The sequence below is a fragment of the Rousettus aegyptiacus genome, unplaced genomic scaffold (genome assembly GCF_014176215.1).
Source record: "Rousettus aegyptiacus isolate mRouAeg1 unplaced genomic scaffold, mRouAeg1.p scaffold_m13_p_3, whole genome shotgun sequence".
NCBI lineage: Eukaryota > Metazoa > Chordata > Mammalia > Chiroptera > Pteropodidae > Rousettus > Rousettus aegyptiacus.
In genome coordinates, this window is record NW_023416306.1 from 35,166,614 (window position 1) to 35,192,719 (window position 26,106).

Sequence of the window (26,106 nt, forward strand, 5' to 3'; positions counted from 1 at the left end):
CATCAGCAATTGACTCTTTGTAGGTCATAATGTTTTTAATTAAGAAAACATTCTTTGTATAAAGTACTAAAGAACTCTTTAAAAGCAAATTCTGTGATAAGCTTAGGGCAAATTCTGATAAATGGAGGCTATTCTCAGTTTTATTTTTATCTTTGGTATTGACATGGGTAAATATTTACATAGGTAAATATTTTAGCCCATGACCATCACAAGTTCTATGATTTTGCCTCCCTTCAAAGGACTTTCTTTGACAAAGACTTTTAAAAGTTTCTTAACTTTTATTAGACAAGACTTGCCAAATAAGTTGTTTCCATTTATGACTCTTTAATATTTTCCCGTAATTAGATGCTTTTCCCATAATTATAAGCTTTTTTGATTTAATTCTATTCTGGTACAGAATATAAATTTAATTCAGTAAAAATAAGAGGTCCATCAAAAGATTTTCTCTATAAAGTGAGATACTCTAAATCATAATTGCAGAATTTTAGAATTAAATTTGTACAACATTTGAGCTCTCACCATTTAGTCTGTTTAGTTCATCAGTGCCTTCCTGTTTTCAGGCTTAGTTTTCAATTCATTTTGAACTGCCAACATCTTCAAAAGCGGAAGGCAGTTTTTATAGCTCCCATTGTTAACCAGTTTGATAAAAGCTTTCCAACAGATTTTGAACAAAATGTAATGAAAACTTAAGAGAACAGGTTAGAAAAAACAGGATGATTGGTTAAGTAATTCTTCAAAGGTTCAAACGTTTTCAAAACCTGAATAATGATAAGCTGCAAAGAGAACAAGTAACCACCACAAGAAATGTTTAGCTACTGTATGTATGTAAACATATTTGAAATTTTGACAGCTACAGCTTCTATTTCAATTGGTAGAATAGTAAAGCCTGTTTGGATATAATTATAAGCACCACCCCCAATTCCAGGTACATTTCTGCTTCACATATTTCTTAATTTAGTAAAAATTTAATTTTTTACTCTCATTTTTCACTGAATTTACAATAGCATTAGTAATAAGATTGGATGTTTTACCTTTGACAGAATGAATATCCAAAAGCTTTACTTTGATTTCATGCAGTGTATAGGTGTGTGTGTGTGTGTGTGTGTGTGTGTGTAAAACTCTTGGAATTCATTAAGCTGATTTTCTTTTTGAAGCACCTGATCAGACTGATATAAAATTAGCCTATATACCTTTGCAAAGTTCTTTTTCTGCTAATGGAGATGACATAAACAGCTATTGCTTCACTATTTGCATTTGTATAAGAAAACTTGGAATTAAAAATTCACAGAATCAATTTCAGAGTCATTCGTTTGATCTAAGGGAAAAGTCATGCTTCAGAGGTGATATGCAAATGAACCTTCTGCAGCTACATGAGTGAAATTGTGGACTCCAAACATAGTTTTCTGAAAAGACATATATGCTGATGCTCCTTTAGGAGATTTATGTCTTCTGTGCAGAGAGTCCATATAACCTGCACCCACTTCCCCCAGTATTAACATCTCGCATTGGGGTAGGACATTTGTTAGAATTAATGAACTGATTTTGATACGTCATTAACTGAAGTCCATACTTTATTCATATTTCCTCAGTTTTCCCCTGAAGTCCTTTTATTTGTTCCAGCGTGCCACCCAGGATACCATATTGCATTTAGTTGTCCTGTCTCCTTAGGCTCTTCTTGGCTGTTAACAAACATTTCGAGCAAGTTATATATTTATCACAGTCTTTCTCGAGGAAAGGAAATTTGGTACAAACTTTTTATTATAAAAGCACCTTTGTTTTTTGAGGTCATTACTGCTAAAAGGGTTTAATTTATTGCAAAATGTAAAAGCATTACCATTCAATAAAATACCTAGTGACACACTTTAAACCATACTAAAAATGGTTAAATCATGATATGAAGACCATTTCAGTTGCTCTCTATTGCTCTGTGGCAGGACTGTCCAATTTCTGTTTTCTGTACCTATTACATGTACTTTGTATGTATAATTTTTTGATTTCCTATTGATTTGGCCAAACAGCTACCTGGCAGCATTGCAAATCTTACAAGTAGCAGCTTAACTGCGGGTTCTCCAAGTGGCCAGCAAGCAGCCACGTCATCTTTCTCCACCCACCATCTGAAGAAATTACCTGTCTCTTGCTTAATCTTGTTCAGCTTAATTTGTTTTATCAGTGACTGTTCTGTTTCCTGCTCCTGAAAGGAAAGTCTTAGTTACACTGTGACTGGAAAGGGTCAGGAAAGGAGAGATGGGTTTATCACTGAGTGTCTTCCACTTGGACACATATTAATGAGTAGTCTTTTCAATGTGCAGGTGCCTGCACATTACTGTGTGAAAGCTGGAGGTCAAAGTGCAGATCCACTAACTCATCCTGGCTTACTCTAATGCAACTGTTAATAACTTTAATGTATAGTTAGTACACCGTTTCATAAGTTACTGTTAATGTAATTTGTGATTGAAAAAGAAAAACCCATATGCATGCTAAAACAGACAGGCTACAGGACAATCAGCATAAGCTGAGATTCTTCTCAGCAAACCTGGGAAGGTGACAGATGTCATCTAAAGGGAAATTTTGTATAAAAACTGATGTGCCACTCTTTCTTTCCTCCCTAAATCTATTTTCTTGCCAAAAATAGAAATTTTCAGTGAAAAAATAACTGTAGTATACCTATTTGCACTAACATTAATGGATTATGCCTACATTAACTTGACTCAAAATAAGTCGATAGAAGTATTGAGAAAGTGAACATGCATTATAAGGTAAGTACTCTTAAGAAGTGCATATTCTCACATGTACATGTACACATGTATAGCACATTGATAATGTGCTATCCATATGTGAAAAAAAACAAACTTGATATGGACCTTAGGGGAAGGATGAGAACAAGGCTATTTTCCTGGATGGAGAAGGGTTAGGTCTGCATTGCCCCATATTCGTTCCTATGCTCGGGGCCTATCTTACTAGACTATAACAGGGATCAAAGTAAGGCCTATTTGGCCCTCTGCCTGTTTGTGTAAATATAGTTTTATAGAAGCCCAGCCAAGCTCATTCATTTATGTGTTATCGGTGTCTGCTTTCATGCTATAATGGCAGAGGTGAATAATTGCAACAGAGATCATTAATATTTTTTATCTGATGCTTTAACCCCTGGACTATAAAACTTCGCAGACCAACCTTAGGCATGACCTAATTCTCAATTTTCATGTTCCCCCGCACTCACACCCAGAAGGCAACATCTTTGTCTGTGGGGCTCGCTTCCTTTTAGCCCTTTCCCAAGATGCAACGCAGAAGCAGACAGGGGATGACCACCTGCTTTTTTCTAACTCATACGTGTAGAAGAGTCACAGATCATAACAATGGATGACATCTATCGGTCACCCTCAATGTGCCTTGTATAGTTGTATGTGCTTCAGTAGGAGTTAATCCTCGCAACATCACGTGACGGGTTCCATTACTACACTCATGTTGTGAATGCGGAAACTGAACTCAAGAGGTTAAGTAAGGATTTTGCCCTGGGTCACAAAGCCAGGATGCAGGGAGGAAGCATTTGAATTTGACCAGGCCATTATGCTTATCCTGAGCACTGGTCATTCATGACTTAAGAAGCCCTCAGCTGCTTTGAGTGTGCCTTCCCTAAACCTTCAGCACATTGCCTTTTGATGTTTCTCACTCCATTGACAAACTCCCAGTAACTAAATGTCAGTGATTTTAAATAGGAAGTAATTTGCAATTTGACATGTTGCTAGTCTGACTAAATCTAGTTAACATACCCATCTTTCAGGGGGTTTTCATTTTCAGACCTTTTGGGAATCATTACCCAAATAGTACTTAGTAAAATATTTTTCAGGGTGGTGTGAATCTGGAAGGAATTTTACCTGCAGGAGCTGTATTTGGGCAGAGGGCCTTGGATGAGGCACTGGTGGTTGAATGCCTGGACTAGATAGATCATCCTTTGATGGAGCAGGTGCAAAACAGAGCCGAGGAAAGCCCATGCTGCTCGGCCAGCTTGTCTTTCCCAGTCTGTGGAGTGGTGGGACCAAGTTCAAGAGACTATTGTTTGTTTTCTCTAGAAAGGAGAGTCAGAGAACCATTCTGTAACTGAGTTAATGAAGAGCGAGACCTCTTGTGGGAACCCAGACTGGAATCACTTCCAGTTACAGGTAGCTGGCTCAAGGTGGTTAGTGGGCAGGGGAACATCCTGTATGGAAAGAAAGACTTAAACTTCACAAAGAGAACTAATGCTGCAGTGTTCTAGCAGCATGGCTGGATTCAGCTGTTGGAGTTTATTTTTCAGTTCTTTGGGGTTTATTCTGGAAGTATGTGTGCTATGTAATAAAAGTACATTTTGGATAAGTCCTTCCTCAGATGTGTCTTTGCAAATATTTTTTCCCAGTGTGTGGCTTGTCTTTTCATTCTCTTCACATTGTCTTTTGCAGAGCAGTTTTTAATTTTAAATGAGTCCAATTAATCAACTTTTATCTTTCATGGATCACACCTTTGGTGTTATATCTAAAAAGTCACCGCCATTCTCAAGGTCATTTACGTTTCCTCCTATGTTATCTTCTAGGAGTTTTCTAGTTTTGCACTTTATATTTAGGTCTGTGATCAATTTTGAGTTCATTTTTTTGTGAAGAGTATAAGGTCTATATGGTCTTTGTCTACATTCTTTCTTCTGCAAGTGGATGTCCAATTATTCCAGCACCATTTGTTGAAAAGATTGTCTTTGCTCTGCTGTATTGCTTTTGCTCCTTTGTCAGAGATCAATTGACTGTATTTATGTGGGTCTATTTCTGGGCTCACTTTTCTGTTCCACTGATTTGTTTGTACTATCAGCTTTTTAATTGTCTATAATTTTACGTATTCTGTAATAAAGGAAAACAGAAGCTAGTAAAAACTCCTGAAGTCTAGCATTTCTGAGCTAGGTTACAGTGGACTTAGATTTACCTTTGTCTCTTTTAAAATCCTTTGCTTAATTCTCTGCTATAGTCAAGACTTTGTGAAGGTGGAAATAGTTATGATGCACACTTGCTCATGTCATCTCTTTCTTTAAACCTTCTGGTGGCTTCCCACCCTCTCAAAATAACCACCCCTTCCCATGTCTTTACTATGATTTTAAGCCCTGAGCAGTCATCTGGCTCTTGCTGACTTTTCCTGCTGCATCCACATCTGCTGTAGCTGTCCTTCCCCCATTCTGACTCCTCCCGTGGCCCCAAACCCCTCAGCCTATGGTTATTGGTGCCTGGGAGGTCATCCCTCACCCCTTCCTGGTTTCCGCCTAGTTGACATCTACACATCCAAGTTCACTTGTTCTGTGCTGTCAGAGCATCTTGTACATATTTGTCATGGTGAGCCTTATGAGAGAAGGAATTCAGTTTTTTTTTTTTTTTTTTAGCATTTTAGCCCCAGGATCTAACATGGTGCCTCGGATGGCGTGGATGTTTAATTTCCCATGCTCAGATGTTAGGGTCATAGTGTCAGTTTTCTTATGGCGATCCTTAGTGTAGAGTGGTGTAGATGTTGGCATTTGATTGTTCACTTTTGTTCACAGAAAACTTTTGTGTTTTAGATCTGTATAACATAGTTTGAATAAATATTTTAATGATTAAAGCAGCAGGATTTGAAATCTAAGAGACAGTTTTCCTAACAACCTTATGGGTCACCATGTCCCTTAGTGTGGAGCAGTGTTGTATGCATTTGACTCTTTCCCAGAGGTGTCCTGAGACCAGATGTGTCCATACATTCTAAATACGGGCGTTACTATATTAAAAAACACCCCCCCCACACACACACACACACACACACACTCTCTCTCTCTCTCTCTCTCTCTCTCTCTCTCTTTTCTAAGTAAAATATTGATCTTATGGAAACGTGATTTTTAAAATCTTTATATCTTAATTATACCTTTTTTTCTCCTAAGTTCATATAATATCCCTTTCAGCTTCAATGGGACGATTTGCAATTTAAAATGCTTATTTCCCAGGGATCATTTTAAAATTTTAACTTGTGAATTTTTCATCAGCCATTAGCACAAACTTTCTTATCATTTATTAAATCATCTTGTAATTTATTAAATGAGAAGATAATAGGCTCAGATTTTGAATACCTAAAGTTGGTAATTCAGGTTACATTTTTCTCTGAATGTGTTTCATTTGATTCCTTTTCTTTTGACATAAATTAGAGATTATTTTTAGTGTTAGTGGCTCTCCCTGCACAGAAGTAGAGACTGTTTTGTTTGTTCGTTTGTCTTTATCTTGGCTGACTAACATATATGACTTGACCTTAATCTTTATCTGACATTTGCCAAGTACACCTGTAAACAGGTCTGCATGCTATTTGTGAATCCAATTGTATTTGTCTTAGGTGAAGCACTGAACTTAAATTAAAAATGATTCGAGCCTTGTTACTGCCACGTACTCGTCTCAGCACTCAATGTGTACCACGCTGGCTCAGACCCAGAATGAAACAGAGCTAGCTATATGTACAGTGTTGTGCCATCTCTGCTTGTTTTACCTTTGACGTCAGGAGCTAAGACACAGGGAAACTGGTCACTATTTCATTCTTGGGCAGAACAAAAGATTATCTTGGCACTCAGTCATGGTAGCATGTCTTCTTTTTCTTTTTTTCCATCAGGTATGAAAATTACCGAGTGTCTCAGGTTGCAGTCTGTTGGCATAACGCAAGTGGTTCTCTAGTTTCACAGACACAGACCAAACGAAGCACAGACAGATGGGGTGAGGCAGGGGCAGGAATGTCTACAATAGTGCTTTCCCCAAATAGCGTTAGGTAAACCAAAGTTTTATGAGGTTTTTCTCATTTTAATCTTACTTGTACCTTCATTCTTTAAAGGAGTCTCTTTGTATTGTGCACAGTTTTTGTAGCAATACTATGTACCATTTTCCAGAGTAATTAAAAAAAATCTTGGCACATCAAATTTTCTTAAATGGAGCCATGCACGTGGAACCCCTGAAAACCTGTTCAACACTTACTTTTGGTCTAAAGAGCACTGGAGAGCTGGCCTCTGGAGCTGGAAGGGCCGAGTTGGAAGCCTGCCTCTTGCCACCTGATGATACCTTCCCCTCTCTGCCACAGTTTTCTCCACGGTAAATAGAATGCTAGTGATAACTTCTTCATAGGGTTATGATGAAGATTAAGTGAATAATACACATCAGTGCTAAAATCACTGCTGGGACTGTGTGTGTAAGGTGCTTAATAAATGTCTGTTTCAGTATATGAATGTTTCAGAGTATTCTTTTGTTTCCTTGGAAAAGAGTGGGTGGTGGTGGGAAAGACTTAACCTGGTCAGAGAAGTTTTATTACTTAGTTCATATGAAGCTATTAAGGAAGTAGCTTATTTTGGAAGAGGATGATAAAAACAAATTAAGAAACCATAAAGCCAATTTTATAAGCTCAAGCTAACTAAATAGAACTTCCAAGTCTTGGTGGCTTTATAAAGTACAAACTTCTATTTTTTTCTCATGTGTCAGGCAGTGCTCCTGATTAGTTTCCCTCAATGTGGCAATTCAGGCATCCAGGCACATGCCATCCCTTGGCTTTGCCATATTGGAGTTCTTCACTTTAGCTATGAGGATGAGGAAGAGAGAAAGAGGGAGGCAGAGAAGGAGAGGGGAACGAGAGATGAGGAAAAGGAGTGGGGAGAATGAAGGGGGAGAGAGAGAGACAGAGAGAGAAAGGAAATGTATGAATGAGAATGAACATGAGCTGAGTGAGAATCTTAGGATTTTAAGGGCCAGGCATGAAAGTGGCAAACATACCCTTTCTGCTCCCATTCCACTGGCCAGAACTGGTCTCCTGGCTCCAGCCTACCTGCTGGTGGTTCTCCCTGTGTGCTCTGTAATAAGAAGCAGGATGGATGGCTATTCTGGGTAGTCTCTGGCACAACAGTTAACCATGTATTTCTTTTCTGCTAGTGGTGGACATATTCTATAATTATTTGTATATTTCACTGTAAACTATTTCTGAAATTCTGTATAATGCCAGGACCAGCAAAAGACTCAAGAGAATTTATAATCACTATGTTTCTTTATTTTAGAAATTTGCAGGAAGTCAGGGGCTCTACTGAGACATCTACTTCTTAACATTTTACTGTTGCACAATTGGCCACAAAACAGACTCTCAAGGACAGTATCTTAATGGTCATCCATGACAAGCAGGTTCTTTTTAACAAGAAAGTTTTTATGCTTTGTATTCTGCCGGTGGTCAGTAAAAGGCAAAAGGCAAAGAAATTAATGATCCTGTTGTGATCGAAGTTATATGGGACAATCTTAAGAGCAGAGATTTTTTTTTACTGTTTTTTAATAAATATGGCTCACTATTGCAACTAGTATTTGTACTCAGCTCTGATGGGAGAAAAGATGGCAGCTTTTTGTGTCTTATATTGTCAAATAAAGTGTCTTACTCCTGTAGCTTTATTAATAATATTCCACTCGAGCAGTTCTTTTGAATCATAGTTGGCCTCTGCACAGATTCAACAGTTTATAAGAACAAACCTGGGGAAGTTTATAGCTACGCAGACACGCCTTGGGGCCATGCTTAACTGTTCTGAGTTAATATATACCTCACGTTTTGCAGTGCTTCATAGTTATATGGATTGATTTTGAATCCCATTTCTTCTGCCAAGATTCACATATATAACACAATTGGGAAGCAGTATAATGTAATAATTGATCATGTGGTCTTCAGCATCAAACTGAGTTTAGATCCCAACTCTGCCACCAGTGACTGTGTGACCTTGGGCACTTTGATTGTTTGCTATGGTTGCCCAGTTATTTCTGGTAACAAATACCAGACTGAGTGGCTTCCAGCAGTCCCCAACTTTTTTGGCTTGTAGATGGCCATCTTCCTGTGTCTTCATATGGTTTTTTCCTCTGTGCATGTCTGTGTCAAAATTTCTTCGTATAAGGACACTCATCATTTTAGATTAGGGACATTCCTAACAACCTTTCCAAATACAGTCACATTCCAAAGTACTGGGGTTAGGACTTCAACATATGAATTTTGGGGGGATATGATTCAGCCTATAATGGGCACTTAGCTCTGCCCAATCTGCAAAATGGGTTTGTAATGGGCTAGTGAGAATATTCAAAGATATGCAAAGAAATTGCTTAGCATAATACCTGGTATATAGTGATAATTTATCATGTAGAACTATTTTAATTATAATTACAAATCTTATTATATCTAGCTAGGTCATCTATCCAAATTGGGAGATGGTTTTCTGCGTGGCCTTTTAATTATTGAGGCCTTGGATTAGTGTGGTCTTTCTTGTGCTCTCATAGCATTGGAATAGGCTGCCTTCAGCAGAGTAACAGGGCAGAAGCCCAGGGCTTGTGATCAGGTGGATGGATATGGATTTTGTGCTGAGGATTTCTGAGTCATCTTCTTTGGCTGTGACTGTGGGGTCATTAGGCACCATAGATGTCTGTGAAATGCTCTTGGATCTTCTGGTTCCTGTAATGGCCTGACCAAAAGTTTTACCAGACCTAGATAAGCACCTAGAGAAGAGCAGTTTCTCTATGCCAGGGGCAGAAATCAGAAAGACTTTTTGCATTGTTAGGGGACTAACTATAAAATCATAGAAGTAGATCACTGAATGTAAGAATTATCCAAGCACTGGAGATGGTTTTTAAATAATGCAGCATGTGAAAGCTGTTAGTATTCCTGTGATTGTTGGCTACCCTAAGCAGTTCTAGACTTGATGAGAGTTGGTGGAATTCTATAATGCTGATATTACAATGTTATCATTTCAGGTCCAAATAAGTGCCTGTTATCTAAGATCCTGGCTTTTCTTCTTTCAATTGACATAAATGTTTCTTGTTTTAAAAAAGTGCTGCTACTGTCCCAACACAGTCACAGCTTGTGTAAACCATTAGCGAGCATGTTTCCCCCCTAGGGTAGAAGAAGGAAGGCTGGGTCGCATGGGCCCTGACAGAGCAAGCTGTCCAAGGAGGACAATATGCCTTTCGGTCAAGAAGCTTTGAATGTGGTGGGAGAGTCACCCAGTTGTTACATCCCACACCGTGATGGCACGCATTGATGGGAGTTGAGTTGTACAGGCATATTATTCACAGATCAAACCAGAACTGCTAGCCAGCTGCCCAGTTGTATCAAGTCTTCTTTTGAAATGACTGTGAAATATTTGTCTTTTAATAAAAGTCATTAAGTAATGAGTATGAGGATTGCCACATATAAATACATTTATAAATATGAATTATATGAAGTAATTTTTAACTATAAAATAATAGGTATACCTATTATGATCATACAGTCCAAATTATACTTTTATTAGGGATTGGTGGAACATTAGAATTTAGTAATTGGTTTAATGTTACCTTTTTTCCTACAAATCTATTTACCTTGCTTTTAAAGAAAAAACCCAGTAGTGACAATTTAAAAAAATCCTTCCGTATTAATCTCTTCATTTTCATTTCACCTGCCCTTACAGTCCTACATCTTCGTCACATTGTACACTTTAAAAATTCACATTGTACAACCTAAATATATATAATTTTTATTTGTCAGTCATACCTCAGTAAAGCTGGACAAAATTGCTAAACTGTCGTAGAAAACACTAGGGAGAAGAATGCAACGGCACCTCTGCTATTTCATCTTCATGTAGGTCATTCTGTTATTGCTTCATTTTTTTTTTTTCTTGGTTTTTATGTGTCTGTTTTCCTAAAAGTATTCTGAAAATTTGCCTTTTTATTTTTCACTTGTTTTAATTAGTTAATTTCTTTCTTTCTTTTTTTTTTTTCAGGAAAGAGCAAGTTAGTACCTTATATCAAAACATCAACCTTGTGGAGCCAAGACTGATTCAGCCATATGAACATGTTATAAAGAACTTCATCCGTGAGATCAAACTCCAAAGCACGGAAATGGAAAACCTGGCCATTGCAGTGAAAAGGTATTGAAGTCCTTCCTAAGTGGCACATGGGGTTCTTTAACTGGCTCTCCGACCCCAGGACCACATGGACTGAACTGCATTATCATGTTATGACATGGGAGGACTTTCTGATCCTCAGGAATCTGGAGCTTTCTAAACTAAGCCAGCATGAGGAAAGTTGAGTCAGGCAGTACTTCACAGGGTCAGTCAGCAATCCGTCAGCAGGTCACTGTGATCCTATCATTTAACTCTTCCAGGCCAATGATTCTGTACAGAACATTCAAAGAGATTTGTTATCTCCTATCTAGCCACTTGAAACATATAGGAGACTTTTCATCCAGAGAGGCAGGCAGGGCCCCATTCGAAGCCTGGCCTTGTCACTGACAGATTTGTGACTTTGGGCAGGTTACTTAATCTCCCCGTGTCTCAGCTTCTGCATCTGCAAAATGAAGCTGTAAATATTCGCCTCCTCAGGGCATTGAGACTTAATAGATGCCTTCATGGGTGATGCCCCGCGCACTGAGCCTACCCTGTGGGGGGTGCTTAGTGATGTATCTTCCCTCTCTCTAGCCCTCCTCATCCTGCCTGAATTGAAAGCCTAGAAGCTGTTAAGCCCTTACTGTCACACGGCCAGTTTGTGTAAGGCTTGGCTGGCTTACACAGGATATCTTACTGGATTTAATATCAACCCAGTGCAAAAGAAGAATTATATGTGTTGCAATTCAGATATCAACCTCTTTGCTTCCTGGAAGAACCACACTCCTTTGGCATATGCTGGGAAAGAGGGTGCTTTGTCGCAATTCCTGGGTTGCTTTGCAGAGGCTTCGTGTTGCATGTGTTCCTCCAGCAGATCTAAGCATGCTACTCATCTGCTGGTCTCTGCCCAGAACTTGTAAATGGCTGCTTAGATAGGATCCCCCCTCTGCTCAATGCTTGTTTGGAACTTTATTAGAAATTAAACTAGTGCATGAATAAATTGTGAAGGAGTCTATAAGTTATAAGCAGGTAGCATGGTGTAGCAGAAACTGGAGGACGGGAAGTCTTCTACTTACGTCCTGTTCTTAACCTTTTGTTGAGCATGTCATCAATTCAAATAAACCGACTTTCTAAATCTCATGGTGGTTGCTTTCATGTCACTGATAATCTAGTTGAGTACACAAGACACATGAATGTGAAAATATGGATAATTAAACATATAGCTGAGAGGGAACAAAAGTAATTTGTTTAGGGCTTAATCTGAAGCCTCAAGCATTGTAAAGTGACAGATGTCCGCATACTAGACAATTGCTAAATAAAGCTATCCTGGAACTCTTCTCAATGAAAGTTTCCTATTTTTAACTTTTTGGCAAATCAGGACGCTCTGCCTCTATAGAAATGTAATTTATTGATTACATTAATAAAATTTTCTAAAAGGTAACTGCATGTTTAAAGAACTGATTAGTAATAATTGTTGAGATCCCTTTTCCCCCCCTTCTCACTGTAGCATATGACATTGTGCATTTCAATCGATAGAATTTCAGAATTATAAATAACCATCTCTTTGCCATGGGTTTTTTTTTCTTCCTTCCTTCCTTCCTTCCTTCCTTCCTTCCTGCCTGCCTGCCTGCCTGCCTAGGGTTGTAGCTCAGTCATGACAGAAAAAGAATTTTCAGAATTTACTGACAGACTCTCAGTCACTTGATATCTTTTTCTGTTCTTTGCCACCATCTAGTTTAATGTCAATTTATCCAATCTATTCCATATACTTAATATTTAGTTTTAATGTCCTTCTATACCAAAACAGTCATATTGCTAATCTCATTTTATTACGTGGAAGGAACAGGAAATGTTATTTTAAATGGCATGTTTCTCTTCATTTGTAAAACAAAGGACTTGAAATAGATTAGGTTGAAATTTTTCTTCATGTTGCATGCGCAAGAGCATGATGAGAAGATGTGCATCCTCTTGAATTTCAGAGCCCAGGACAAGGCAGCCATGCAATTGAGTGAGTTGGAAGAGGAAATGGATCAGAGGATCCAGGCTGCAGAACACAAGACGCGGAAAGATGTGAGTAACGTGGTATTCATTCGTTCAGTGAATCCAAGCAACTTTTATGGCTGGGGTACTGGGCATCCTCTGGGTGCAGCGAGCCCAGGCTCTCACAGGAGCTCTCAATGAGGGTGCTATTAGTGGTGGTTTTGTGGGGGTGAGTAGGAGAGAGAGAGAATAAACAAGTAATCAAATAAATAAAGCAGGTAATTTCAGATAGCAACAAGTGCAGTAAAGAAACAGTGTGTGTGATAGACAGTGACTGGGAGAAATGGCTGCTTCAGGTTGGGAGGTCAGGGGCCTCTTGGTGGAGGTGGTACGAGAGCTGAGGCCTGAGTGAGAAGGCAGAGCCAGCCTTCCATAGAGGAGGGTGTCTCGAGTGTCACATGCCACTCACTGTGTCACTGCTCATGTTTGCTGCCAATTTTAAATATAGATTACAGTGAAATTAAAATTATCTCTGCAAGCTTTGCTGTTTCATATGGCATATGAAATTATAAATAAAGGTATACATGGAATATACTTTTATTCATCATTATAGAAACTCATAGTAAAAGTTGAATGGTGCTTTCACTGATTTCTATAGAAGAAATAATTATCTTTTTTTTTTCTTATAAAACATAAGTGATTAATATTTACTAGAAACAGAAAATCGTCATATTTCTTTGCCTGGCTGGTGTTAGGTTTTTAAACATTCCATTTTTTTTCTATTCTTTTGTCCTGTTAATCCTGAGAGGCAACAAAATAGAGTGAGAAGGGCCTGAGTGTTGGCCTCTGATGGACCTTAGTTTGCTTCCTGGATCTCCCCTTGTCTAGGTTTGGTGGCACTAGAAACATGCCCTAATCTCTGAGCCTTTATTGTTCCACCTTTAGAATGGAATAATGCCACCTACCTGCTTTAATGGGGACTAAGCCCGGTGATGTATATGAGAGCCCAGCGCAATGCCCGAGGCGTGTTGGGTGCATCCTGGCCGTTGCCCTGTTGCTCTTTTCTGTTGCTCTGTGTACTTTTTAAAATTTTTTTAAAAATTATAGTTGATGTACTGTTTGTTCTCTGTATTTTGTGTCTTCAGATTCTTCATCCTATTTTACCACATATATGCCTTCAGGCTCTTTGTTGTCTTATCTCTTAATAACAACTTTAATAACTGCTTAGATGTCACATGCAACAGAGTGAATGGTTCAGAGCCCATGATCCAGCTTTAGTGCGATAGATATCCTGTTCTTCTGTTAGCACTTTATTTTTGTAGTCTAGAAACAGTAAAGTCATTTTTTTCTGCCCTTTATCTCTCCATTTATTTAATCTGTACACTCATTCATTCATCGAAGTTTACTGAGCACAGGTGTTATTCTGTCATCAAGTCTCATTGCTTCTTCCAGCTAAGTACTTCCAAAATTTGTTATAGCTAACGAAGACCTTACAACTTCATGCTTTGTTAATTATAACATATTACTTGGTTTCCTTGGCTCTGATACAGTGGTGGAAAATATATGGCCTCGCAGCATCATTTCTGTGCTCTATAGCAATGGCGTACAAGGCCAGTCAGTCCCTGCTCGGATGTGGTCTCTGAAACCTCAGCATGCCACTGCCATCTGAGCAGTTCTGGCACTGGGATGACACCTATGTGCCAGCCCATCCTGTTCTTCATCACATACCCTTTTAAACACAGTCTCCCTGGAATAACACATCCAGTCTAATGGACAATCTTCCCTGTGCATAGAAATTTTCAGATGATATAACTGGTATTCAGATAAGGTATGAGCTCTTGGAAAAGGGGTAAGTCAACCAGGCCTTCCTGAGTCCTGGTGCTAAGATTTAGGTAAAAACTGGAGCTCTTGGCTGTGCCATATCTTTCACTTAATTATAGTGATAATTAAAGTAGCTAATCAATGTGCTGTATATGACCTTCTATCACAATCTGGGTAGTAGTCTTAGAGATACCAGTCCCGGTGATATGTGTATATAGCTTGTGGCATTTTGCAGTTCTTTCACTTTTGTAGGTTTCAATTTCGGAAGTGCCATACATCTATAGTTATGTGATTTACTTCCACCCTCCCTTCTCGTCATCATTTTGAGAGAGACTTGGGATCATTCTTAGTTTGACACAAAATGTTTCTCATCTATGGAGTTTTGAAGAACCTATTTAAATCAACAAAAAAATTTCTTTTCTTTTAGGAAAAACGCAAAGCTGAAGAAGCCCTCAGTGATCTCAAACGTCAGTATGAAACAGAAGTAGGAGATCTACAGGTGACGATAAAGAAACTCAAAAAGGTAGATATGTGACAGCTAGATTTTTAGGGATGGCCTCAGGATAACAGTGTATCTGAGTTGTTAGCCACTAAAAACATTTGGAATCACATCAAAGCAGAAAATGGAATCAGATTTCAGAGTCAGATTTGCAAGACCTTTTTTAAGGGTCCCTGATTTTCTTTTCTGTTTCCAAAGACAGCCTGTCTTTTACATAAATCTACTAAATATGTCTGATCCCTTGAACAATTGTCCATCAAATCTCAAGTTTTCTTTCTTAGTTTTTCACCAACAAGGCACCCTCAAGTCCTGTGTGCCCAGTGGACCATCTGCTCATGACGGTAGGGGCACTGTGTTTCTTGGTCACGTATCCTTAAATCCCTACTCTGAGCTTACTGTAAGGTACATGGTAGGTATCCAGTGAATAGTAAATGAAATGAATATTCCTCTTCTATGTAGAAAGTTCTAGATCTAGGGGACTCTGATAGCAAGTGGCGGGAGAGAACTTGAAGTGTGAGCAAAGAGGTGTAGATAGGCTTTGGCCTCTACCCTATTTTGTTCGTAATGAGTAGGGTGCATTTCACTCAGTATTGTGCTGGTAGATGCTTTAAAATGGCTTTGGAGGGGGAAGGAGGGGAAGGAGAGATTTGCAGCATTTGCCAGTTTCCATAGTATAAATACTTCCACCGTTACCGATTTCCAGCTACCAAGTTGACATCACTGAATGCACAGGGAAGAGATGCTTAAAATAGGCTCTCACCTGTCAGGACTAGCTGGTGCCAGCAGAGTACTGGATCCACTGTTTGCATGTGAATGGTCTCTATAACTAATGGAAACATTGTGCCTAAAGTTAATATGAGTACTAAAAAATAATTGTTTCTGAAAGTGGCATTGTGAATTTGGGCACAGCACTTTTCTTTTACTGGTTATTCATGTGCTAACCTTTAATGCTCCATCTAGTGTTTATATTCAATGAGATTAAGTGATGATTAACTGTATTTTGTGAGCTATTGTAATATGAATCTCTAGAATTACTAAGAATTCTCCTGAGTAGCCTTCAAAAATGTACTAGAAATGTCAGCTTTATATTGAATTTCCAAAGGTCATTAGACCATGCATATGATGCAAGTGTTACAGAACTTGAAGGGACCTATCCCGTTTATGCCAGAGTCACAGGTTCTCCTAGTTACCATCCTCACTTATTTCTATGTCTTCCAAATATTTAGACTAAGAGAACATATGTAAGAAGCAACAGTTTCTTGCCCCGATACAGTGTATAATGAAGACCAAATAGACACTGTTAAGAGTCAGGAGTGATGAGGTCTGAGTCCTTACCAAGACTGTGCCAATTTCTGCCTGTAACACCAGGGACAACTGGCTTCATCTTTCTGATTTTTAGTTTCTTACATGAAAATTTTATTAATTATAGAAGTGTCCTGCCTAACCACAAAAACTGATATTTTTTTGACTTTATTAAGCTCCTTTTCGTGATTTAAAATATCTAAATCTTAAACTTTTTTTTAAAAAAATAGGTATATATATCCTACTTTTACAGATGAAGATACTGAATTCCAGAGAAGTTAAATAACTTATTAAAAGTCACACAGCTAATAAGCAATGAAAATGTCCAACTACGTAGTTTGTGCTTTCTCTCTTATACCAGACTTCCTGCCTAAGTAATGGGGTTGTTCTACAAGAGAATAAGAGATGATTTATGTGAGAATATGTTAAAGGTTCTAAAGAACTGTAGAAAAGCTTGCAAAGTTATTATAATCGCCATTACCTTATGCATTGATTCTGAGAAATTCACTTTCCCCTCAGTTTTTCTTCTCTGAAATTGACGTGTATTTTGAAATCAGTGGCTCTTCTCACTTACAGTCAGCCCCATGGCAGTCATAGCATAGTTGTGTGAAAACTTTCAGTTGGTGCCATCTGACAAGATGAAGGAAGTCCAGTGCCAGAATACTTAGATTTGATGAAATAAGGCATACAGTTTGATCAATGCCTAGGTACTTAATTACTAGACACCCACAAATCCCTACATTTACCACGGGATGTCTGCTATTTGTAGAAAAGACATTTTGTTGTATTATAGATGCTTGCGAGCCAATTTAGTCTAGAAATACTAACAAGTCAACCAGCAAGTAAAGCTTATGTATATATGTATATAATTTTGTGTGCCTATGCCTCTAGCTTCACATCATACCTAAATTCTATTGATTTCAGTCATTTAATAAGTATTTCTAGAAATCACCTTGAAGAAAATGTAGGTGATTCTGACACTAACTCTGCTCTTAAAAATCTTAGACTCTAAAAGAAGAGGTAGGACATTCATAAATACAGGATGGAAAATACTAAGTGCATAGAAAGTTCTAAGTGACTATAAAGGTCAGACTCACATGCAGTGTACCTGAGAAAGCAAGGATTGGGCTGCTTAATAGTCGAATGGTTTCTAGAAAGGTCTTTTCAGTTGTTTTCAAAGAAAATTTATTAAGCAAAATAAAAACCCTTTTTCAGATGTTTAAATTTTTTGAAGTAAATTTTTAAATCTATATGGATTGATTAAATTTAGTTTAATGATTTCCAAAGTTGTATAATGTTGAAAATTTAAGACTTCTGGAATTCCCACTTCTATATGTCAAGGATATTCCTAATCTTAACTGAATCTATCAAGGTAGGTTTTTAAATGCACAACTTTTATTTGTTCTTTCAGCTAGAAGAACAATCAAAACACATAAGTCAGAAAGAAGATGTGGCTGCATTAAAAAAACAAATCTATGATTTATCAATGGTAAGGATCACCTTTTCATTTACAGAAATACATTTCTTGTTAGACTGCTAAACAATCATGCTATTATTTCAATGTTCCAGGAATAGAAGCTTAAAGAGAAATTAAAGCTTAAAGATAAATTAATACTCTAGTTGGAGAAAGTCTTTGAAGTTCCTTCAACTAAAGGTATTATTTATGCAGGCTTCTTTCCTCAATGATACCCCACCTATTGTGAATGCTTACATTTATTTTTTATTCAAAGAAATAATGGCATGGCCATTAAACTTTCAATAGTTAACTCTGCATTCTTATAACATCAAGTCTGGTTTGTACCCTGGCTTTGTAAGATGAGACATTATTGCCCTGCCCTTCCTCTAGCTTTCCTCTTTCTGTCCCTTTTCCATCTTCTGCTAACCATATCTTTGTCTTTCTAGTGCCAGTAGAGATAACATTTACATATATTTTATTATCATCAAGTTTTCTTTATTTTGTATTTAGGTTTGACTCTAAGAGTTGAAAGCCAATAATGAACATTTCTTTTATTATGACTATTCTCCCTGTGGAGCCAAGAAGTAGGTTAGCATGAGCTAGAAGTGCATTTCTTTCTCTCCAGCCATTTTCCCTGTGCCATTCGAAAGAGAAGGCTCCTAGCCTCGTGGTCAAATATATCCCCTTTCTGCACTACTAGTTCCATATTTTACCACATTTTAGTTGTCTTTGTATTTGGATCATGACTTTCTTGTAGAGTGGCTTGTTTTTCTTGGATTTCTTGGTTGAGTTTTTGGTTTCTGTCGTAAAAAGAAACTCTGCCATCTTCCTGATATCACCAATATCTTGTAACTTCTTATTTATTCTTCCCAATGCATGGAATTTTTTTTTTCTCCTTAAAAATATTGATTCTGGAGTCCACGAAGTTTCAGTTCTTATTGGACTGTTTGGTTTTTAAACTTGCTTCTCATTTGTCATCTTGGAAATTCTGATCATTTTAGGTAGCTGGTGTAGGATTCTTGTGCAACTAGGTAAATTGATCTGTTTACCTCAAAGTCTCTCCCTTGAGAAAGGGAGGACCCTAGGAGCTCTGTGTGAAGCTGGCTATCAGACTGGGGGACCCCGATTACCAGAATGAATGGGGAGCATGGATCTTGAGAGAAATTTTAGCTTTCTTTGTAGGAGTCAGTCAGTTCTTTTTAAAAAGAGAAGCCCTGTCTTGTTGCCCTTGAAATGACTCTGGTTGTCTGGTGTTCCTTCTTAGAGTAGGAGCAGGCATGGGCTTGAGGGGCTGGGTGACTTAACGTACAGATTTAATCTCTGTTTTCAGCTTCACTCTTGCTCTCTGGGTTTTTGCCCAGCCAATGCCACTTCTTTGTTCTACGTAAAATCCTTCAACACACGTCTTCTGGACCTCCTTTTCTCCTTTTCTCCTTTCTCTCCCTTTTGTCACCACATTTCCATCATCTAGAAATGTTTAAATCACTTGACTGCACATGGGCCCCTATTCCATTCTTTTAACTTTTATTGCTTTATTTTATTCCTTTTGGTATTTCATGTTAATGAGGTCTCAAGAAGGAAGGAAGACAAATTCATGTACTCAGTTCACCATCTTGAACTGGAAGCCGCCAATGAATTTTTTTTTTTTTAGAAAAGTTCTTAGATAAATTCTTAAAAATTTAAAAATTCTTTAAGATAAGAATCCTTAGAAAATTCTAATTCCCTTAGAATTTCTTTAAAAGTATGATATGTGCTTTTAATTTATTTAAACAAAAGTTTTAAAGAAATTTCCAAACTACAGTGGTTTATTTTTAAGTGCAAAACTTAAAAATGTTAGGTGATAGGATTTATTGTAAAAGGTAGCCAGTCTGTCTAGTAACGGGTACTATTTATTCCACAGACTTATCAGTAGTTTCATAGTTCTCATTAAGTAAAACAGATGTTGAAATATTTGGTCTAAGTTAATTTGCCAATAACATGTCAACATAATGATAAACTTGAGTACTAGAGTTTGGCACTGAATGTCAAGTATTTATAAAGAAAAAGCAATTTTGAAGAATTAGATATTTGACACTCTAATACTTTATGATAATTTCAAATTACCTTGAATTGATAATTATTTCTTTGAGTACCATGATTTGAAGAATTGTGGCGGGATGAGAGTGATGTGTGGCAAAGTTTTACAGCACTTGACTTCATTTCTCCCATGTGGAAGAAACTCTGAATTTAATGACCTGCAACCTTCCTTGTCTCTAGGAAAATCAGAAAGTTAAGAAAGATCTTTTAGAAGCACAGACAAACATAGCCTTTCTTCAGAGTGAATTAGATTCTTTGAAAAGTGATTATGCTGATCAGAGTCTGAATTCTGAAAGGTATGAAACTTCACACTTTATTTTTCAGTTTGAGTGGAGTGTTTATTTGGGTAAACATCCAGGGGAATAAAACTCAGCTGTGTAATAATAAAGGCTTATTTATTAACTTTACTAATACATTTTTCGCTTTCTAAAGATTTTACTTTCAGTGTCAGATTTCCTAGTGATGTGTCTTTTTAATTTTTTTAAACACACATTAAATTATTGACTATGTAGGATAGTGCAGGGCTTAATAAATGTTTGAATTAACTGGGAGCAGAAGAATATACCTAAAGTGTCAAGTGTCAGTGCTAATTAAAGAGCTTTGAAGGTAGGAATCCTGGCCCTACAACACAAGGAAAGGAAAAAGTAGACATCTTAGGCAAGTGATTTTATTGTGCTATGTTTCAGTTTTATAGTATGGTATTAATAATATAAGACCTAACACACATGCAGACATGTACTTATATATATATACACACACACGGGTATATGTATATGTAAAAATGAATATATATGTAAATATAAAATATATATGCATACACATATTTGCACATAAGTGTACATATATTATACACACACACGTGTATTTGGGAAATCATCTCGCTTTTTGTTTGTTGGTTTGCAAACTTTATTCAGAGTCAAGGTCCTGTAATGGAAAACAGTGAAACATTTATTAAGTACTCATTATATACAGGTCCCTGAGCTAAATAAGGAGTTGTTAGTGTGGTGTACATAAAAAAGAAAACATGTGGACTCTGCTTTTTCAGAATTTCAAATTTAGTTGAAGAAAACAAAAAGCTAAAAGGTTTCAAGAGTTGACATAAGAACCGAACCGTGTCAGACACAATATGCCCAGCAGTGTCATAGGTCGAGTTCATTGATGGTAGACATTGTGTTCTTTCAGTTCAAAAGAGGAGGCACTTGAGGTGACCGTGGGAGGATCGGTGGGTTTATGTTGGTCGGGAGGAGCAGAGGCAACACCAGCAAGTACTTTGTACTTTACTAATATTAACTCATTCAGTCCAGGGAATGTTCTATGAGTTAGAGATTTTTCTTATCCCCATTTCATAGATGAGAAAAGAGAGTCCAGAGGTTTTCCAGGTGAGGCAGTAACCAAAAAAAGGGGCAAGAACATAAGAGACAGATAAGACTGGTTTGGGGCACAGTGGCCAGACCACTGGATAGAAAAAAGATATTTTGAATGGAAAGGTAAAACTTCAAAAAAAAATTTAAAAATTTAAAAGCTAGTTTAAAGCTGTACTGTAAGGGCCAAAAATTTTTGGCCTAAGAAACTTAAATTCCTATAGACAATTGTGAATTCTTTGGCCTTACCTAGAGAGCAAATAAGTAGATTATTGTGGACAAAATTTGATCGCCTGAGAGTTTTGGAAGCTAGTGATGGGGTTTGTATGCTTAGAAATGGGGCTGAGGTAGAATAGGGGTCGCAGGTCAGTGGCTAATATGCAGAGTGGACGTTTAGAGAAGGAGGCCAGGGCTTTGTAATAAAACCACAGAGGCGTGTGTCTGTTCACAGCAAGTGGAGAAAACCTGGTCTTGTGGGTTCTTGTGGTTCAGGGTAAGGAGGGGAAGAAGGCCAGGAGTAGGGGCAAGGCAAGGAGAGGAGAAGGAATCAGAAGAAAGGAGAAAATGGCTGGGGTTAGGATTGTGTAAGGCTTGGGATTAGTAGAGAAAAGTCAGAAGAGAGAGCAAATTGGATAGAAGGGATTGATAATGTGAGCACCTTGGGAGAGGGGACTTAGCAGAAGGTCAGCGGTCCATTCCCAGTGAAGAACAGAGCAAGGTCAGTGAGGTGAGGATGGAAGACCTTGTGGATGCTGAGAGAGAGATGAGGTGGAGCAGAATGTCGCACAAGGAGGCAGAGGGTATGGCTGTGTTTGTGGAGTCCTGGAAAGAGAAGAGACTGCTGATAGCACAGGAGAACCAAACTGGAGCACGGGCGAGATAGAAACTGTGGTGAACAGCACAGGTCTTTGAAAAGGAAAAAGAGTCTGGGAGGGCAGGTGTGGGTAAGGCAGGACTGAACACCTAATTCTCATTCAAACATAAAATATAATTTTTCAGGGATCTGGAAATAATCCGAGAGTACACAGAAGATCGAAATAGCCTTGAGAGACAAATTGAAATACTCCAGTAAGTTCTCATATAAAGTGCTCATTACATTTACATTTTACTTATTTTTTGTTAATAAAACATGTACCACATGAAACACGATGTGCTGTATCCTAAAGACCTAGTTCTCAGGTCCACGCCTGTTTCTTCTCGCTGTGCTATATTTAGCATATCTACTTAGCTTTCTAACATTTCTAATCCTAAATAACCTGTTCAACCCAAGGACTAGAGTGTAATTCTCTAGAAGTCCTCAGAAGTCAGGTGATACGTCCAGTGTGTCCTTATTATACTTGTAAAGAGTAATGGCTCTGCAGCTCAGCACACTGAGAGGGTGTCAGGCTTCTCACGGCAGTGCATGTCACAACACTAGGCCTCCACGATCATTCTTTTGCAATTTATTGTGCTTGGTTAGAGATAAATTTTTCTTAGGTTTTTTCTTCTTCTTTTTTTTAATCCTAATGGAAACATTATACCTGCTCTGTCAACTTCACAACTGCATTGCAGTAATTCTGGCCTCTGAGGCCCTTCCCCACAAAACGTCCCCTCTCCCTCCCTTCGTTTTCTACCCATGCAGTATTTTCTGTTGGTTGCACGTTCCCCAAATGAAGTAGATCAGGCTCGACAATTTTTTTTTCTCACCATTTTTGAATACTTTTTAAGTCTCATCTATGGCAATTATAGAATTATCATACTTTTGTTCATTTATTCATTCATTCAGCAAATTTTCACTCAGTACTTTTTATGGGTCAGGGATGCTGAAAGCTGAGGATAGATTGGCAAGCAGGAGAAAAAGGTCTCTCCTCATGGGGATAGTCGAGAAAAAGAAGGCGGAAACTAATCAATAATTATAGAAATAAATAGAAAATGCCAAATGAGAGAGGTATGACAAAGCGAAGGGATGTGTCTTCTAAGGGCATACAGTAGAGAGCTTTGGCTGAGCCAGAAAGGTCAGGAAGTGTTCCTAGCAGAAGCAACAAGTGAGCTGAGGTCAAAGGATGAATAAGTCTTAAGTAAGTAAAGATTAGCCTCTCTCTAAGGCAGAAGCTGTGTTGTTAACCTCACTTTATAGTAGTAGTTGCCGAGGCTCTGGCAGGTTAAATAACTCCTGTAAGTCACGGAGTGTGGAAAAGACATGCCTGAGTTGGGATTTGAACCCAGAGTCACCTTTGGAGCTTTAACTGGTACACGGCAGTACCTGGTGGAGTAGTACCAGGTCAGGAGTAGGATACGGGAGTAGCCAGGAGAAGAGTGTGGTATAACATAGCACATCCACAGCCTCGCTGGGGTGTGTGGAGGGGCATAGAGCATGGCACGTGGGGCTGGCTGGGTCCAGGCATTTGGGGAGCAGACACTTGCACAAAACTTATTCAAATGAAGGAACTACCTGAAAAAAGAGTGGTTCCACAGCACAGCTGGTTCCTCCCTTGAGACCTTTAAAGAGAGGTGATAGATTCATTAAGTTGTAGTTCTAGTAATGAACATGATCTCAGTTTATGAAGTGTGAAGGGAAGTGGTAGAAAGTTGCAAGAGCCGGTAAGTAATTTCACATTCTGTACATCATAGCCTGAAGAGAAAGTGGTGACGTTTATCTCCACCAATACTTTTCCATAACGATTTACTTATTAAGTTTATTTACTCTGTAGAACGGCCAACAGGAAACTGCACGACAGTAATGACGGCCTAAGGAGCGCCCTCGAAAACACTTACAGCAAGTTCAACAGGTCCTTGGTATGCAATAGAGCTTTATAATACATTTTGTTCTGTCTTGTGGGAGAGTATTTTGATGAAAATTTTGTATTTTCTTAGAAGAGAACTTAGAATCATGTGATAATATAAAAAAAATAATATAAATAAATATAATAAAAAGAGGTCATATTTTCCCCAATTAAAATAAATGTGCTACCCCTCTGAGGACATACATGCCTAGATGTTAAACCACTTCTTTGTTAGACATGCTAAGAAACCAGAAAAAGATGTAAAATTTGACTTGGGTCCTGGATGCGTTGATAATGGAGCAGGGAGTTAAGATATGCACAGATAGCAATAATTTAAGAAAAAGTGGGAAATCCTGTGGAGGTACAAATGAAATATTGCCCAGTTGAGAGGCGGGAGAGGGTGCTTCTGGCTAAGGAGTGTGTTTACACACATCGAGTATTCTTTATGGTAGTGAGATTATCAGAGTGGAGGCCTTGGATTCGAAACCCTCCTACAGAAACAAGCCAAACATTTGGAATTTTGAAGACTTTCCCCAGACTATGTGTGCTAGAAAGCCTCTTCTCCCACTTTCGGGGGTCATCATCAAGTTTGGGGTTCCAGGGCCATAGTTTTGAGTATAGACAGATCATTTACTAAGCCAAATTATGGTTTGAGAAGAGACGAATCAAAGTTGGTATTGCACAGTCCTGGCAGATTAGGGAACCTGAGGACCCTTTATGGCTTAAGCAATAGGGTTTGGACTTAGGGCACAATGAGGAGAAAGTACTATGGTCTGTTGTTGCCATTTTCCTATTGATTTCTGGGTTCACATTTGTTCATGTAGGATACCAAGCTTTTAATTACATTAGGAGTTAACTAGTGTGCTACAGTTTTAATAAACATATAAATGTATATGTTTACTTGGAATAACGAAACGTTACTTATGTATTACAGCGTATAAATAATATATCACCAGGGAATACAATTTCTAGGAGCAGTCCTAAATTTAATGGTCATTCTCCTCAACCTCTGGGCTATGACAGGTATGTTAGTACCTACTTACTTTTTGTTTGAATTCTGGATTGAAGTTAAAAGGATAATAAATTTCCTTAGCGGTAAATTGAAATAAAATTTATTTGGGGCACTCATTTCTATTTCTGTTCTTACCTTAAAACATGAAATATGTAAAAATTAAAGTAAAAATGTTTCAGAGAAGGCAAAGTGATTTCCTTAAGACGCTGTCATGACTTGGTTTTATGTGTGCTCTCCTTTATCTCATTCCTAATTGTGTCTTGTTTCTTAGAAGTAGACTCAGTAAGAGCAGTTTGTTGTCTCAGGGAAACAAGTTGAACTACAGTCTACGACGTTGAGACTCTTGGCATAATCTGTTAATATTTAATAGTTTAGCATAGTATTATGCAAGCTATGTTTAAGGAAAAGAAAACTTTCAAAACAAAGAGAAATATAGCTTGTAAATATTTACGAGCTAATGTATTAAAGGAGTCACAGAGGCTTACCCGAAGTGGAAATTTAGCTCTGTTTTTAATCAAAGGAAGTGAAACATCGGCCCTACCGTCATTTGAGATTCAGCAATAAAAATAGAAAGATTATGTGTGAGTATACATGTGCGTACATAGAGCTATGTCCAGTGTTGCTGCTTAAAAAGTTACTTTTGGAGTATGTCAAAATGTGAAAGTAGAAGTGAGTGCACAGACTACAGGTTTCCAGCTCTCCATTTCTGGTATGGCTTTCCAATTCATATTCATTCCCTTTTCATTTGAGAACCTTTGGTCCAAAAATTACTGTACTTATTAATATCTTGGTGATAGCAAAATGGTCGGGTTCCGTTTCAGAAAGGTGTGTTTATCAAGGTTTATTGGTGATCACTTTTAAGAAAATTCTGTCCACGTTCAGATGTTTTTATTGTTCACTGATTGGTGAAATAAAAATGTTTAATGGCTTACTGATTTATAGACAGCTGGCTCCTCTGTTCTTG

The 26,106-nt window shown here is 38.0% G+C and overlaps 1 protein-coding gene across 1 annotated transcript in view; it reads left to right on the forward strand.

The window, feature by feature from the left end:
• The window catches only part of RASEF (RAS and EF-hand domain containing), a 59,958-nt gene that overhangs the window by 16,839 nt on the left and 17,013 nt on the right, over nucleotides 1-26,106 (forward strand). Inside the window, exons 2-9 of the mRNA XM_016151678.2 lie at nucleotides 10,772-10,918; nucleotides 12,853-12,943; nucleotides 15,102-15,197; nucleotides 17,887-17,964; nucleotides 20,188-20,303; nucleotides 22,368-22,436; nucleotides 24,059-24,143; nucleotides 25,065-25,153. Coding sequence (XP_016007164.2) covers nucleotides 10,772-10,918; nucleotides 12,853-12,943; nucleotides 15,102-15,197; nucleotides 17,887-17,964; nucleotides 20,188-20,303; nucleotides 22,368-22,436; nucleotides 24,059-24,143; nucleotides 25,065-25,153 — 771 coding nt within the window. The remainder of the gene's footprint in view (nucleotides 1-10,771; nucleotides 10,919-12,852; nucleotides 12,944-15,101; nucleotides 15,198-17,886; nucleotides 17,965-20,187; nucleotides 20,304-22,367; nucleotides 22,437-24,058; nucleotides 24,144-25,064; nucleotides 25,154-26,106) is intronic.